General features: G+C 42.4%; 2 protein-coding genes across 2 annotated transcripts in view; one reads left to right on the top strand and one right to left on the bottom strand.

Annotated features, from left to right (window-relative positions):
* Window positions 1-17549, top strand: part of LOC306931489 (MORC family CW-type zinc finger protein 3) — an 18872-nt gene extending 1323 nt beyond the window's left edge. The window contains exons 3-17 of the mRNA XM_079512888.1: window positions 391-523; window positions 1811-2051; window positions 2707-2852; window positions 3818-3971; window positions 4368-4496; window positions 4938-5054; window positions 5682-5785; window positions 9334-9468; window positions 10069-10191; window positions 10822-10896; window positions 12939-12972; window positions 13134-13507; window positions 13922-14405; window positions 15890-16050; window positions 16353-17549. Coding sequence (XP_079369014.1) covers window positions 391-523; window positions 1811-2051; window positions 2707-2852; window positions 3818-3971; window positions 4368-4496; window positions 4938-5054; window positions 5682-5785; window positions 9334-9468; window positions 10069-10191; window positions 10822-10896; window positions 12939-12972; window positions 13134-13507; window positions 13922-14405; window positions 15890-16050; window positions 16353-16503 — 2561 coding nt within the window. The 3' untranslated portion in view covers window positions 16504-17549. The remainder of the gene's footprint in view (window positions 1-390; window positions 524-1810; window positions 2052-2706; window positions 2853-3817; window positions 3972-4367; window positions 4497-4937; window positions 5055-5681; window positions 5786-9333; window positions 9469-10068; window positions 10192-10821; window positions 10897-12938; window positions 12973-13133; window positions 13508-13921; window positions 14406-15889; window positions 16051-16352) is intronic.
* slc16a2 (solute carrier family 16 member 2) overlaps window positions 1-17638 on the bottom strand; it is a 301154-nt gene that overhangs the window by 227951 nt on the left and 55565 nt on the right. The window lies entirely within an intron of this gene.

Genomic DNA, 17638 nt, shown 5'->3' with positions numbered 1-17638 from the left:
ACATAGCTTATACATGATATATAGCATTTTATTTTTTTTAAATCCCTCTAAACTGCTATACTGTATATATTATTTTATGTGAGAGATATGCAACAAGTCACATTCCTCACATGTGAACATACCTGGACAATAAACTGATTCCAATGTAAATGATTAATTATCATCTGATCTTTACATTTAACAGGGGCAATGTTGATTTCCCCTGTGACAGTGTTTTCAAAGATACCCTTTTATTAACGTTGGATATTCAAAAATAGCTCACAGCACAGCTCAAGCTCACAGCACGTCACTTTGTGCTTGCACATCTGCTATTTATGTTAAAAGAGTGAGAACTACTGATTTAGAAGGTAAGCTGATGAGCTGAATTGATTTTTATTATCACTATTCCAGACAATGCTTCAGACCCAGGTGTTACAGCTAAGCAGGTCTGGGTGGATGTCATTGAGGAACACGGTCAGCTCTGTCTAAGCTTCACTGATAATGGCAGTGGCATGACCCCCAACAAACTGCACAAGATGCTCAGGTAAGGAAGGCTTGAGGTGACTGTAACACATACACAGTAAGATGTTAACTCTGACAGTGTACACACGTAACTAAATGGACCCATAAGGGCCACACTTGGGCTTACATTTGTACACTGTGGATAATACAAAATGGATAATTGAACAGTGATAATTTTACTGTGCATGTGGTCCATTGATGTGTGAAAAAGCTATGGCATATAAACCTTATCGTTCGCACGCACGCACGTACGTACGCACGCACGCACACACGCACGCACGCACGCACGCACGCACGCACGCACGCACGCACGCACGCACGCACGCACGCATGCACGCACACACACACACACACACACACACACACACACACACACACACACACACACACACACACACACACACGCACTGCTTCATAAGCGTTAGCATAATGAAATGATGGGGAGCAGTAGCCAGAGCTGAGATAGCTTCCCCTTCTCTGAACAAAACGTTAGTGGCCTTGGTGGGTCTGTGTGCATGTACATCTCTAACCTAAGTCCTGGGTCTTTAACTTTCGTGGTGAACAACTATTGGTTGTATTTGTATACTCTCAGAATGAACACACGCTTCTGCGCTATAGTGCGCTGTAGTGTAGAAACGCCACTTCCCTCCTATGCTACGCTTACTACCGAAATATAACTGCCACATTCTGCACATCTTATACACTGATCTAAACCACTGTAGGATATGCATGATTTTAAATCTAGTGTAGAGGCAGACATGTTCGATGTCAGATTGAGGCTCTTTTGGCCTTTTGTTTCAATATGGCCAATTAAAGCTGAATAATGCCTGCACTTGTGGATGTGTCCTTCAGGTACTTTTAATCAGATAGGCTTAGGAAACCACAAACCTCAGTGATGATAATGGAAGAAATGCAAGTGGACAGTGAAAGCGATTAAACATTTGTCTTAAATATTTTGTTATTGACTCTACAAAGGGTTAACTTCAAAAATAATTCTGGTTCTGCCTCTCAGCTAAAAGGGCCATCCACAGAGTAAGATCATTTTCTAAATTTGAATCAGCTAGTTTTAACCACTTAAACGTTATACTTCATTGACAGTGTTAGGAGTAATTAACACTTTGCTAAGTAACACTGCTTTACTGTAGCTCTGTTTAATTTAAATGTCTCATTTCCTGTCTTTGACACTTCTTGCTCATCCACCCACCCACGCATGCACACACACACACACACACACAAAAAATGCATACTTGTCACAGAAACGTTTTCTGGTACTAATGTATTGCACCTGCCCCTCTGTCACTGTGTCTAGTTTTGGTTTCACTGGGAAGGGCTCGGGGCCGGCCAGCCTGCAGGCCATTGGAGTGTATGGGAACGGCTTCAAGTCAGGCTCCATGCGTCTGGGCCGAGATGCCCTCATCTTCACCAAAAACGGTGGCTGCCAGAGCGTCGGCATGCTGTCTCAGACATACCTGGACAACATCAGAGCCCAGGCTGTCATCGTCCCCATCGCGCCCTTCAGCCAACAGACTAATATCCTTTACGAGAGAAATGTGTGTGTGTATGTGTGTGTGTGTGTGTGTGTGTGTGTGTGTGTGTGTGTGCGTGCGTGCGTGCGTGCGTGCGTGCGTGCGTGCGTGCGTGCGTGCTAACATAAAACTTTAGGGTACTCAAAATGTCCGTGTTCACATTCTGTGGACTAAAGAACAGCAATGTTATTTTAACATACTGCATTAAGATTAAGGCTAAGCTGGATATCTCTGAGGGAGGTAAACTCCTTTCTGTCGTCTTTATGGGAGACACTGAGACAGGAAGACTCCCAAATTCCTTTCCATCTCAAGGTCTGTGAGGTGAAAGCACAGACCTCTATTTAGTTCAGAAAATCGTCCTTCAGGAAAATGAACAGATAATTCTATAGTACATACTACATAAATGTGATACTTGTATTAAGCCTATATATTTTATTATTATTTGAACTCACATTAAATGTGAGTTAAAATAATAAAATGCACAAAATGTTGTGCATGCGTGTGCGCGTGTGCGTGTGTGTGTGTGTGTGTGTGTGTGTGTGTGTGTGTGTGTGTGAGACATAATTTGAAATGGCATCCATTATAATGTATAATTGTCATTGTCACTGCGGTATACTGTACGTTTATGTAGCCTCAATGATAGCCGCCCTGGTTACATTTCCTTGACCCAGTCCAACAGGCGCTGGTGGTGACAGAGGACTCGGAGGCCAGTTTGAAGGCCATTCTCACCCACTCCCTCATCACCTCCGTGGACCAGCTGCATGCACAGTTTGATTCTATCCCTTCAAAAAAAGGCACCAAAATCCTCATCTGGAACATCCGCAGGTTAGAGTTTGAACTTTATTAGTCCAGTGGAAAGTTGGGAACCAGTGGGTCTAGGTCCCTACGATCCAAATACACAAACAGGTTTGTGTATGGGTGGGGACTGACTCCCCCCGCGGACATTCTTTTCAACAAAGGTTTCAATGAAAGTTGCAGTCGCTGTGGCTTGCTGAACCTTCAGACGGAGCGGCATCCCAGATGCTATGGATATACGCCCTCAAATTATTCAAAGTGGATTGACTGCAAGAGGCAATGGCAGCAGTATGTGCTGTACTCTGCAGTAAAGATTTGTTTATGTCATATGGCAAAGTCTACGTTTGTTTAGAGCAAACGTTACACGTCATGTGGTCGATATAAATACAGTGAGCGCTCCTCACATTTTTTTGCTATTAGCAAAACATGAATTCAATATTACAGCTGCTCTTTAGATTTGAGCCAACAACAAATATATCCCTAGAGCTCAGCTTTGGTTTGGACAGAAGTTTTAGTGGGCACCAGGGCTTCAAAACTGATGAGATGTGGATTTATGCAAAGACAACACAGGCAAAGAGACTGACAACACACACACACACACACACACACACACACACACACACACACACACACACACACACACACACAGTACACACATCATACACGTTGAGCTTTTGTCTAAACAAAAGCACCATAGTTGCTTGAGTTGATGTGGATTTATGCAAAGACAACACAGGCAAAGAGACTGACAAACACACACACACACACACACACACACACACACACACACACACACACACACACACACACACACACACACACACACACACACAGTACACACATCATACACATTGAGCTTTTGTCTAAACAAAAGCACCATAGTTGCTAACTAACATTCAAGTTTATTGGACGCTAGGGTTCATGTGGTTCATAGGAAATCCTACAGTATGTCCCTGTTCTGTTCTAACAACCAACTCTCTCATCCAATCCTCAAGAACCAAAGATGGTAAGCCTGAGCTGGACTTTGAGTCAGATGTCCATGACATCCGTATGCCTGAGGTCATCATTGAGGAGCTGAGGAGGGGACGGAGGAGCAGCGGCAACCTAAGACCGGACCAGAACCTCCCAAACATAGACTTCTCTCTCAGGGTGAGTCTCAGGTGAACCTGAGGGGTAATCTTGGCAAGGTTTCTGGTTATTCAGTACAGCCCGTCCGATATACAGTATCAGCAGCACCCTATAACATCCTACATCCTACCTACAGCACCTTACTTGTGAGCTTGTAGATTGGCCATTTGTTTGTTTTTGGGCCAAGTATAGAGCCCTGGGGGTCGATGAAGTCAATGAAGTACTAAGTTGATTTAACATTTAACACCTTCAACATTCACTGCCAGGTATTTTCTTCGGTGAAGACCCTTATTTTGAAGGCCCATGGGTCCCGAGACATGAACCGGAAGTAAACAACTCTCTCTCTCTCTCTCTCTCTCTCTCTCTCTCTCTCTCTGTGTGTATCTGTCTCTTTCCCCATCCCTGTATCACTTTCAGGCCTACCTCAGCATCCTGTACCTAAAGCCCAGGACTCAGGTCATACTCAGACAGAAGAAGATTCTTGCTAAGCTGGTAGCGAAGAACCTTGCGCACATTGAGAACGACGTGTACAAACCCCAATTCAGTGTATCCTTTCTATAGAAATCAATGTGGTATAGAACAGACATATGGTATCCATTTATAGCAATGCTGTGTTTCCATATAGAAGAAGTAAAAAATATTCAACTAAGTATGTAGGTTTTAGTGGTTAAGAATTATGGACAGATGGACAAAATCTTTCACACTGGCTCCCTCATCCACACACTCCAGCGCACCCACCACACACCCTTAACTCTGATGCCAACACAGCAAATTTCAAATTGCTCTTGGCTAATAGCCTTGTAGTTAAAATAAATAAATAAATACATTGCTGCCTAAAGAGTTTTATCATGTAAGTACATTTATATTGTTAGATTATGCAGTAAGGACGTTGTTGTATTTGTTCCAATGGAAACAATTGTGTGTAATACCATTGCTGCCTATCAATTGTTGAAAATGCTACTCTTGACCTTGACCGGTGAACTTTAGAAAGACAGGGTGAAGGTGACCTTCGGAATGAATAAGAACAAAGACCACTATGGCATCATGCTGTACCACAAGAACCGCCTCATTAAGTCCTATGAGAAAGTGGGCTGTCAGATCAAGGTAGGTACTGTAGTTAAAGAAGACATTTCACAGCATTACAATAATGCATTGGCCATGGCCCTTGAACTGGTGCTCGTAACCATATGCTACGGCTCGTAGTTTCATATAAGGTTCTCAGTATTCTCTCAACATAGATTACATTTTTTACTGAATGGGTTCCCAGATTGGATTCTCAGAACCTAATTTGGGCCTTCTAACAGAACTCAAAACTTCAAAATGTTTTTAGAAATAGAGAAAATAGCAGATCTACAAGCTCACAACACATTCCCTTGCGACACGCTGTCGTGCGCTGTGACGTGCTGTGAGCTTGTTGATCAGCAATTTTTGCAAAAAAGCTAAAATTGCCATCAGGGATGGTTCTGATTATAATGGAAACATAAACAAAAAAAAACATCCCAGGTTAATGAAAGTTTCAGGTTATGGTAGGTTCTGGGTCACCCTTCGTAGTCAAAAGAGTAATTAAAAAATGCTCCCAAGACGGGACCTTACGGATACGGCATACTGTACTGTGTGTGTGTGTGTGTGTGTGTGTGTGTGTGCGCGCGCGCGCGTGTCTGCGTGCGCGCGTGCGTGTGTGTGTGTGCTCTCATCTTAAACCTCTCACTCCCTCCCATTCAACCCCTACAGGCTTCAGGTCAACGGGGAGGGGTGGGGGTCATCGGTGTCATGGAATGTAATTTCCTCAAGCCTGCTCACAACAAGCAAGACTTCGAGTATACCAAAGAATACAGGTAAACACACACGCGCACACCCAAGCACACCCGTCCGCACCCGCACCCGCGCGCACACACACACACACACACACACACACACACACACACACACACACACACACACACACACACTACAGTATGCGGTATTCTTAAATTATTTATCATTTTCTCCCAATTTAGTCTCTGTCAATTTCCATCAGTCCATTGTTTCCGCTTACTACTGGTTAATCACGTGTCTCCTGTCAGTGAGGAGTTTCACCTGGAGCACGTAACATGTGTGGAGATACACGCTATTCCTGCCAGTTCAGCTCCCCACTAAACAAACAAACACCCTGTTCCTGACCACTAGTGGAGCGACAGAGACCGCCCTCCCCCCACAGCCAGTTGTGTTACGGGCTAAGCCAAATGTAGGATTCCATCCACTGGTCTCTGTGGTGCTGGCCTGGAACTTTACCCCTGCCTGCACCACCAAAGCACTCTTTTGTTAGGTTTTCCTTAACAGTGGTAAACCCATCCTCTCCATCATCCATAGTTTGATACAATAAAGAAAAGAAAAGGTGCCACACTGTCTCTATTTCAGATGACCTGATCCACAAGCACAACTGCATGAGTATTCATATTTCCCAGGTTTTCTCTCTTCTGTCCTCGGGGAGGGTTCCAGTCCATGGGGCATTGAGCCTGTAGAAGGATCAGAGATAATTCGGTGGGGAAATAGTCTGCTGGGGCCCACACCTTCCGAAAGGAAGCTTCGTTACCATTATAAACTGCACATAAGTCTCTTGGGGGAGCACACCAAATATCTCTCTATACAAGAGTTGTACGGTAGGAGGCTTATCTTAGCTTAGCTAGAAGTTTATCCAGTAATTTAAATTGTAGGGGAGTCAAATTAATTTCTTTTGAAGGGAGTCCCAGTAAGAAAGCTCCCGGATCCTTCTTTATTTTCACCTTAAAAATATTGCTTAACTCCCGTGCCACCTGACCCCAGAACCTGGATATCCACTTACATTCCCAAAAGTAGGGATCGTAGTAGGTACCAAGATCTGTTGGACATTTAGAACATAAAGGAGATATTGAGCAGTCCATTTTGTTTAGTAACACAGGTGTAATGTGTAGTCTGTGAAGAATTTTGTATTGTGTTTCTCTTAGTCTGTTACAGGTGTAAACGTTTTTAACTGAGTCAATGGCCTCTTGCCAGTTGTCCTCAATGTATTCATTGTTGGAATCCCTCTCCCATTTGGAGGATTGTACTTCCTGGGAGTCCAGTGAATACAACAGAGAATAGAACGATGAAACAAAAATCTCTACGGTTACATAAAAACATTTCTGTTTTACTGTTAAGGGAACCCAGTGGCAGTGGCAGATGTAGTGAGTTAATAAAAAGACGTATTTGCAAGAAACCAAAAAAGTGTTCTCTTGGGAGGTTAAATCTGCAGCTAAACTTATAGCAGACTTATAGCATGTTACGTAGACAGCAATAGAATTGCATTTTATGTAGTCATAGCACTTTATAGTACATAATATGTATAGTATAATATAGTATAGTATGCATAGTTTATATATATAGTTTCATGATAACTACTTTTTGTGTATGTGATGTATTGCCATGCTTTTTTGTTATTGCTTAATGTAAATCACTCTGGATTAAATGCCTAAATTGTAAATTGTAAACGACATCAGACCACCATCGCTAGTACTCTAAGAAGCCCTAGCGAGTGCCAGGTAGCAGAGTTACACCCTGGGCCGAATTCATGGTTGCTATAGAAATGGGTATTAGCAATGACCTTTGGTCTCCTCTACCTACATAGGTGATAAGCTGTCGTCACACTCTGATTGAAGTATAGATAAATGAGACGTAGCTTGCGGAGTTAGTTCAATCAGACATACTCGAGGGGGTTCATGCCATGCTCAAAGGCGCATACTATACTCAAGGGGTTAACATGCTGCATTACTATGTGGGTGTACAAGTGTGTGTGCAAGTCCCTCACGTCATTCGCCGATGCGGCAGTCAGCTGACCAATTGGGCGGGCTACTTAAGCTCACCAGTCTGCATGCTCTTCCTGCCTTCCTCTGCATATGGTCCCTGGTTGTATGTGATGTTTTTTCCCACCACCACCCCAGCACCACCGGTGGGCTCTGCTATTTATGCTCCCCATGGGGGGTTATTGTATATCTATCTCCCTGCTCTTAATGTTTTATGTTGTTGCTTAATCTTGCCGAGCAGGGAGAAGTCCAGCAGAGCCGAACGCCAAGTCAAATATATGCACACTCATTACTCATTCTGTAATAAATATTGGTAAATCTATTCGTGAGTTGTTGCTGCCCGTTGTTGCTGCCCGCACAGAATACAAAACTCTGATGCTGGCATTCAAAGCAACCAAAGGCATGGCCCCCCCATATCTCACAAGTATGATCGTACCCTACAAACCCTCCCGCGCACTCAGATCAGCCAACGCAGGGAAGCTGGAGGTACCTTCACTAAAAACGCCGGGACAACGCTCCACACGTCCCAAACTCTTCTCCCTTCTGGCTCCAAAACTATGGAATGCACTTCCCATCACAGTCAGAACTGCAGCCTCACTCCCAATCTTCCGCCGTAGTCTGAAAACCCACCTCTTCAGACTCCACCATGGCCCGTAGCACTTGCCCTAGCCTAGCCCCTTAGATAGCACATTATGTAGACTTAGATAGTATTTTAAACAGACTTATAGCTTGTTACGTAGACAGCTCTAGAATTGCACTTTATGTAGTCATAGCACTTTATAGTACACATGTATAATATATTATATAGTATAGTATGTATAGTTAACATAGATACTCCACTGTTACGTTCTTAGTTTACGCATGATTCATGATAACTACTTTTTATATATGTGATGTATGCCATGCTTTTGTTATTGCTTGATGTAAATCGCTCTGGATTAAACGCGTCTGCTAAATGCCTAAATTGTAAATTGTAAATTGTTGTCTGACTGAATTGTATTTCCTCGTATATCCCTATGAATCTTGTCTTTATTACCGCTTACCAGTGCCCATAGTGAGTTTGGTGAGCAGCCCCATGAGCCCACACAGTTCTTATTGTGTAAATAGGCTTGTAGCCATTCCCAGATGTAGCGGGCATGACAAGCCCAGTTATAAAAGAGAATATTTGGCATGGCCAGGCCGGCTTTACTGGTTGGTAATTGCAAGATTGTTTTTTGTTGCCTGGGTCTCTTTCCATGCCGAATGAACTTAGAAAACGCCTTCTCCAGGTCTTTAACATCTTTTTTGGATACGCAACGGAGTTTCTATTTAATTCATTTTCATATTCAAAAAAAATATCACACTTGTGTGAAGTGAGGGGCGCTCTTATCATCATACATGCTTATACATCACATTCCGTGGTCAGCCAATCAAATCATCACATTCCGTGCTACAAACACATTCCATGCTCGAACGGACATATACTAGTGTACACAAAGCTGTGCATCAACATTTGATGATTGTATAAAATACTGTGAAAGTAAGTGGTTAAAATCCTAAAATGACGCAAGTGCTTTCCCGGCTTTAATTAATATTTCTCTCTCCAGACTGACCCTTGGTGCCTTGGGCCTAAAACTGAATGACTACTGGAGAGAAGTGATGGATAAGCGGGCAAGAGAGAGAGAGGTCCACGCCCTGGAGAAGAGGAATCTAGATATAGCCAATCAAGAGGACAATGACGAGTAAGGATTCAGTGTTTGCATTGGATGTTTGTGTTAAGTTACTGTAAGTTAGAGCAGTTGTTTTCAAACTTTGTGTGCCCAAGGCATACCAATGGGCAGATCAAAATCTCAAGACACACATTTTGGCTGAATGTTCACCTGTTTTGATATGCCCAGAATAGGGATGCTAGAGTAAGTCCAACAAGTCTCATCTTGGTATCAGTATTCTGTTTTGAATTGAATTGAATTTTTCAGGACGCATTACTAGTTTAACATTACCTCCGTAACATTACCTCAGAAAGCAGTTTCTTCTCCCCAGGGTGCATCAGGCATGGTCCTGCTTACTATCCGTAAAGAGTCCCTCACTGGCATTTTCTCAGCAAATACACTATTAATACACTTAATTAATGAATACACTATTATGAGAAATGATCCTTGAGAAGAAATATAATTCAATACTTAGCATTTAGCGTTTTCTTACAGAGAAACTCGTAAGTAATACCATATCATTCTTTGTTTGTTTTACTTTGAGACATCAATTTGAGATGGTAATGAAATAAAGGAACCAAAGACAATCCAGCAGTCTTTTTCAATAACATGTCTGTGTTTCTATTTGTGCAGGAGTCCCTCATGGCTACAGTGTGAAGAGTGTCTAAAGTGGAGGAGGGTTCCCCGAGGCCATTATCATGTTAGCCCTGAACATTGGAACTGCAGCCAGAATCCTAATCCTAATCCACGCTTCAGGTGTGTGTGTGTGTGTGTGTGTGTGTGTGTGTGTGTGTGTGTGTGTGTGTGTGTGTGTGTGTGTGTGTGGGTGCGTGTGCGTGTGCACGGACTTGAACTCATGCTTCCTTCATGCCTGAGTATCCAAGTTGCTCCTTTACACCTGAGAGGGGGGAGTTTCCCTGGTTGGACGTAGCGCGTGGAAGGAACACGTTATTCCAACCAGTTCCTTTCCCCTCCATCAGGCGCCCCAGCTGGCCAGGGGGAGGCAGTTTAGAGACCAGAATTACTGCATGTTTTTGGTTATATTATATATATATATATATATATATATTATTATTTTAAACATTGCTCGCTTGCATGGAGGGTTTCATTTTAACGACTGACTTTATTGCTTAACTCAAAATTGGAGAAGGGAAGCAAGAACAAGTGTGTGTGTGTGCGTGCGTGTGTGCGTGCGTGCGTGTGTGCGTGCGTGCGTGCGTGCGTGCGTGCGTGTGTGTGCGTGTGCTGCGTGCGTGTGCTGTGTGAGTGCGTGCGTGCGTGTGTTTGATGACATGCCCAAAATAGGGACGCCAGTTTGCAAGTCCTTGACCTAAGTCAGAGATAACAGCACTATGTACTAAGCACAGCTGTGGTTTGTTTTTTTAGGAGCTGTTCCACACCAGAAGAAACGGATGAAAGCGATTCCATAACAACAAGCTACCAAAAGAGCTTAAAGAAACAGTAAAGTCCCATTCTTATATGATATTGTATTACTCAACGACACTGAAAATGAGTTTAATTGTCTCCACCAGGCCGAAGGCATGGGGAGAGAGTATGTTTTGCACTCCGTCCGTCCGTCCGTGTGTCCGTCCGTCCGTCCGTCCGTGTGTCCGTCCGTGTGTCCGTCCGTGTGTCCGTCTGTGAACAGCTAATCTCCGGCACTGTTAACCCGGTCGATGCCACATTTTGCACACACACTCCCTGGATGCCAACGATGAACCTCTGCCCCAAAATTTCCAGAACGGCCTGTTATAGCGCCACCAGGAGGCCGCTTTGTGCAAAACAAGTTTTTGGACAGTACACCTACAGATTTTGTCCAAACATCACGCAAATTGGTACACAGTCTCTCTAGAGCCATTCAACCAAACGGGTCTTTCAGATTTCTCAGACTCCATCCTGATTGGCTAAGATTGGCTTCCAAAGTTCGCAGGAGTGTTCAGTTTCAAACAAAATGCTGCAAATCATGAACACATTGTGTGATTTCCGTGAAATTGCGCACGCACATTCCCACTAGGCCGAGGAAGAAATGCCACGTGAAAATTTTCAACTCAGCCTCATGGTGGCGCTATAACTGGCCGAAAAGTGTTTTTACCTCCAACTGCACGGATTTGTGGATAACTTTGTATGCCAACTCCCTAGAGGCCAAGGAAAAACCTTTGCCTGGAATTTTTCACATCTGCTCTTTATAGCGCCATCAGGAGGCCGACATATGTAAAACACATTTTCTAATATTACTCCTTCAGATGTTATCCAAATTTCACGCAAATCGGTACACATGCTCTCCATAGTCATGTAATCCACCTTCATTGCCTACGATTGGCTTCTAAACTTTTCAGGAGTAGCCCGCTTGGTACCCGTTTTGTACAAATCACACACACTCCTATCCTCCTGGTGGAGACCTGTGCCCAGAAGGGCACTTTTTCTAGTTACTCAGTGAAATTCCGAGAATAAATAAAACTTGAATGAATGAATTCCTTTAACTACTAAGTCAGTACACAATGCACAGGGCGGGTGTTTGTGTGTGTGTGTGTGCGTGCGTGTGCAAACACATGGATAGACTGTTGTGACTGTCACACTTGATAGTCACACACTTATATGCACATGCACCAGTGTACGTACTATATGTGCCTGTAATTGTGGTACTGTAAATTTGCCAAACAACTGACCTGGTCTATTCACACATTGCGTGTGGGGCGCAATCAGACATTGCACAGACTTTGTACTAGTAGGGAGCTGGCAGTGTCAAGTCTGTTGCATGTCTGCTAGAACGGATTTAGACATTTGGGCATCCAGGTTGTGCAGGGTGGTTGAATGGGTTCACGGGGAGGACGATCTCTGTCACTAAAAAGAAGCAGAAAGCAACGTTATACATGTATCAGAGGCGACATTCTCCAAGCCACGCCCCAATTGGCTCCCGGGCAGGAATAGTTTTACTGAGGTTAGGTTTAGGTTTCTGGTTTAAGGACTTCAGTGTTTTGTACCATACTATTGTATGTATAAGTACAGAACAAAGAATGTTTGCTTTCGCCATCTTTGTTGAAGAAGAGTCTTAGGGTTAGGTTTAGGCATAGTTGCAAAAACGAGAACTGTCAACCACAGTGACTACTGGCCAATCACAGCACGTCCTTGCACAACCCGGCTAGGTTTTCGGAGCACGCGTATCAGAGGAGACACATCTATCTCCTGTCTGCACCCTCCCAAGGCCAACCACTAGTGGTCAGCAGTGACAGGGGGTGACTGCATGGGGTAATTGGCATAATGACTAAATTGGGGGGAAATTCAGAAAAGACCATAACCTAAATGTTTAAAACATACAAGGTAATGTCTAGTTTAGGCCAGGGTTGCTGTGCCTGTGTGAAAGCTTACAACTTGTGCATGCATACTTACAACGTGTGCATGCAAAAACAAAACACATGTATGTGGTGCTTGAATCTAGTTTTGGTTTAACCACATTCACAAATTAGGATGTGATACAAATTATGACCTTTTTTTTTCTTTTATAGAGAGCAATCCAGAAAACGTGAGAAATCATTAGACGTAAGTAAAAAGATGCTAAAACTAAAGATGTAATGTCATGTGTCATGTCTGATATCAAACTCACAGTCTAGCTCTAGCACTTTATACTGTTATACAAGTGGTGTTGCAACAATTGTGTTTTACTGACAATTGTATGCATGTGTTTCTGGTTTGTGTTCCAGGGCCCCCCAAAAACAAAACCCAATGTCCTCCGTACACTGAGTGCACCACCTACACCTTGTGCCTCACACACAGCTGGCAAGGACACACTGACACCGGATCAAACGCGGATGGATGCCTGTTCAGAATACCAGGCCACGGACGTCGGGAATGATGTGGACACACAGCAGATACTGACATCAGTAATCACACACACAGAGTTACTGCACACACTCAAAGCAACGATCACCCAAGAGCAAACAAACATCGAGGCACAACCCCGCATAGTAGGACGAATAGTAGGAAAGACATACACAGAGCTGAGACGCCCTCCAAACTACACACCTAAGCAGGCAGTGATCCTGGTGCAGAAAGAAGGGGACAAAGAAATATTAAGGTATGGCGAATATTGCATTTATTTAAATAAACAAAAGTACAAGCTCACAATGCGTCACAACTTGTGAGCTCATAGTTCATCTGCTATTTTTGAACATTTGTTAAAACTTTTGAAACATTTTGCCTACAATGACATGCCCGAAATAAGGATGGCAGTCTAAAGTGTTTAAACTCGGAACACAGCTGCTTAATGCCAATACCGGAAAAAAGTTAAATAATGACCGTACGTAATATCAGATATTTCGGTTAGGCTCTACTTCACACTCATATGAATCTGGTTTGGCATAGATTGACATGCATTGACACAGTAACCCGGATCTGAATGACCACATTTTGTTCAATGGAATTAAACACTGTAGATGAGACAAACGTTAAAAAATACACACACCCCTGACTAAACCTGTGTTCCTTATAGCCATAAAAGGAAACCCACATGGCCCCCCAATGGCCTGGAGAAGAGAGCACGTTCTTTGGAGGAGCAGCAGTCTGTTCCAGATGTAATGGAAGTAGAGTTGCACCCTGTGAAAGAAGCCAACCAGCCCCAGAGGTTGTCACAGGACAACCCCAGGCAGCGAGCTCCCAGCGGAGCTGTCACTGCTCAGAATAAATCTAGTATTACCAGTTCCCAGTGTTCTGTATCCACCCAGACCATGGTGGCATCTCCTCTGAGTCAACAACCGGTGCCTCCAGAGGGGGGCGACAGAGAGACGTTAGCTCAGAGGCTGGCTGCAGTCGAGAAGGAAGCTAAGAAGATCCGTAAGCAGCTGGGTATTCAGGTCAAGAAGACAACGTCCCAGGGAACCATGACAACGGACATTCCTGGCGCTGTGAAGCCACCGCGAGGGGCGGAGACGCCAACCGTATCCACGGCGACTAGATTGGACGGTTGCCGAGCAGAGGTGAGTGAGGTGACTCAGTACATCCAGTAGTTAGGTCTAAGAATAGTAGCACAGGACAGGCCACATGGTCATATACTGTAAATTAATTTGCCAAGCAATTCCAGTGTTTAAATGTTTTCCCATGCTTATTGAATGAAACATTAAGCCTGTCACTCATTCGCATGCCAATTAAACTGGGTAAACTAGTTTGACTTCTGATCTGTGATGTCATACCCATGTGTGGGTCCACAAAGAATGAATGGAAAGACAGAAAAAAAAAGCAAGGTACATTACATGATATCAGTACATGATATACATTAGTGCCACACTGCATTACAGAACATACATTTAGAAGTATAAAATAAAACATTATATTACAAGAAATCGATAGTCAATCGAAAAAGCAGATAGCATCATAAAAAGCAGTTAGTTCTGACTAAGTATTATACACGTATTATTAAATGAACAAAACACTGTCATCCATTTCATTTGTCTCTTAGTGGGTTGACCAATAGCTCTCAATGAGCATTGACCATTGAGCATTAACCATTGGCATATTTTACAATTTTACAATTTAGGCATTTAGCAGACGCTCTTAATCCAGAGCGATTTACATTAAGCAATAACAAAAAAGCATGGCATACATCACATACATAAAATGATTTGATTTGATGTATTTTAAAAGCAATAAAATGACATGGCTACAGCATTTCGAGGATTACACAAGAAAGTCATGGGACTTATTTTCCATTGAGGTCCTGACTCCTCTCACAGTTAACAGATTAATAAGTAAAAGTACATTTTTTTAAATGCAGAGGGTGATGAAGCACTCTCACATTTCCATTTTCACCATGGGCTATCATGGGATCTGTAATGGCAGCTGCAGTCCCATATACAGTACCTCATGGAAATGTGGGTATATGGACTAGTACTAATAGTATTAATCATTACCATTCATGATTAATATTACAATTTCTGGTCTTATCTGTAACTTGTATCTCCATATATAAACTTCTGGTGTCTTTTTGTAATGCCCTACTACTTCATCATACACGAGTGTCGCACAAGCGTGAGCTTTTAGATTCACACTACTAAAAATTATTATTACTAACTTTTGGTCATACAAGGTTTGTCACCACATATTCCATGTCTTCCAATCTTGGCATTCAGCCTCATTCAGCCGGTAAAGGTCCTTTACCCGAGTAATGATTACAAAAAAGAAGGAGAAATTCACATTCCTTGGTTTAATAGTTTCTATCTGCACTTTACTACACTTACTTTTAGGTTATTTTTAAAAATGTATTTCCACAACTATTCATCTTATGGCCACAGAATATCATGCTCAAAGCTTCATTATTGGAATTTGAATTTAGAAAAATGAATTGAGGTATGAGTTGACAAAGTTTACAATAAAATGGTAAAAAAAACAAAAACTAGTGCAAATAGAAAATAGGGCAATTGTTGCTTACTGTTGCCAGAACTAAATATTCTCTTTAAATCCCCAGAGTGAGAGCTCCACTGGCCAGGGTCAGGCTCCAGTGCCATTGGTAGGGACAACCCAGGGACCAGAGGCATTGCCTGGGCAGAAGGAATCGTCTGAACAGGGCAGAGGCAAAAAAGAGAAGAAAGCTGGAGATGGCGCCACCAACATGGCAGAAAATATCAAGTATGTATTCAAATCTGGACAAGACATAATAATACATAATACACACTCCGATGATAAATGAGACCATCTTTCTTTTTCTTTTCCTGACATTTTGAATTCCCTTTTCTAAACTGTCAACTGTGTTCTTTGTATAGCCTTAACACCTTAACATTTTTTTCATTTTTTCAAATTGCTCTTGGCTGGCTGGCTCCCTATTTTGGTCCAGCACCTCTACATATTTTGAGGGTATGGTTCGCTCTTGTCGAGAGTAACTGTTAAGTGGCTGTTAAGTGCCTAAATGTCCTCTCTCTCCCCCACCCTAGCCTGGTGCAAGAGAAGCTACGAGGTATCCGCAGCAACGTGGTGTCACTCCTCTCTGCCCTGTTGCCCCAAGTGGACCTGGCTGGCGTCAGTGTGGACTCCTCCGACGTAGACAATATCCTGCAACAGATCATTGAAGTCAACTCACTGTGACTACACTCTTGTTTTATGAATATACTATATTTTGTACTTTTTATGAAGATATAACATTTTTCAGTATTGTATACTATATGTTTACACACTGTGGTGTAGTGGAGGGTATACCATACCTTTGTATGCAGTATACGAAGGTATGTGCCATATGCCCACTTTTTTCCCAGTGGGTATTGTGTGTACTCACTTTTAGTGTATACAATTTTACAATTTACAAAAAGTACATGCGCTCTTCTTTGTCCTTAAGTTTGTAGAATACATTTTTAAGTAATTTTTTAAGTACAGCATATTTGAGTATATTCTTGTACCTGCATCTTTTTCACTCCGCAGAAGACTGCTACACACACACACGCACGCATGCATGCACGCATCATTTTTCACATGTAGAGTGAAGCACTCTTAGTGCAATTATGTCTTATTTGATCCACTTGTAAATAGTTGTTATGGTGATATAGTTTGTGAGCGTTAGCTTGCGAAAAAAACAGCAAGCTATACAGAAAAGTAGCAACCAAGGGGGTTGGCATATTTAGCACATTTGTTGCTAATACTTTGAACAGGGATATAAATGATAAATGATGATGACACACACAGGGTAGCCACACTATGTTTGTCTGTCATTTTAATATTTGAATGTCGCTCTGCTGATGGCAAACAAATTTCCCCTTTGCGAATTAATCAAGTATATCATTCATCATACTGTACCTCAGGACAACTTACTTACTTTGTGTTTTCCCCCAGGATATTGAATGTAAAGTATTGCTTCAACATTGTTGTTTTTGGTACAAGGCAATCCAGACAATTCCTTTAGAAAAAGGGAGATGTATATTTTTATTTAAATAATTATTTGAGCCCTGCGGTTAACCTGACTACTGTTTTCTAAACCTATTTTAATTTATGAAAGTATTTTGCTCGCTTGGTTACATTTTGTTTTAATTTGTTAAATTGCTTTTATACCAAATGGTCTGTTTTGTAAGCTGTGTTTCCTTGTGATTTAAATGCTAGTAAATCCTAGTACTTTTCTAGTTTTCATTAAAAAGAAATCTAAATTGCAACAATTGTGTATTTTGTTATTCCATTAACAACTTTATAACTGGTCAGTGTAGCCTACTTTTACCTTATTCCATTGGTACACAAG

This window comes from Electrona antarctica (assembly GCF_951216825.1).
Source record: "Electrona antarctica genome assembly, chromosome: 1".
Taxonomy (NCBI): Eukaryota; Metazoa; Chordata; class Actinopteri; order Myctophiformes; family Myctophidae; genus Electrona; species Electrona antarctica.
The sequence above is the reverse complement of the archived record's forward strand: the minus strand, read 5'-3'. Positions and strand labels throughout refer to the sequence as shown.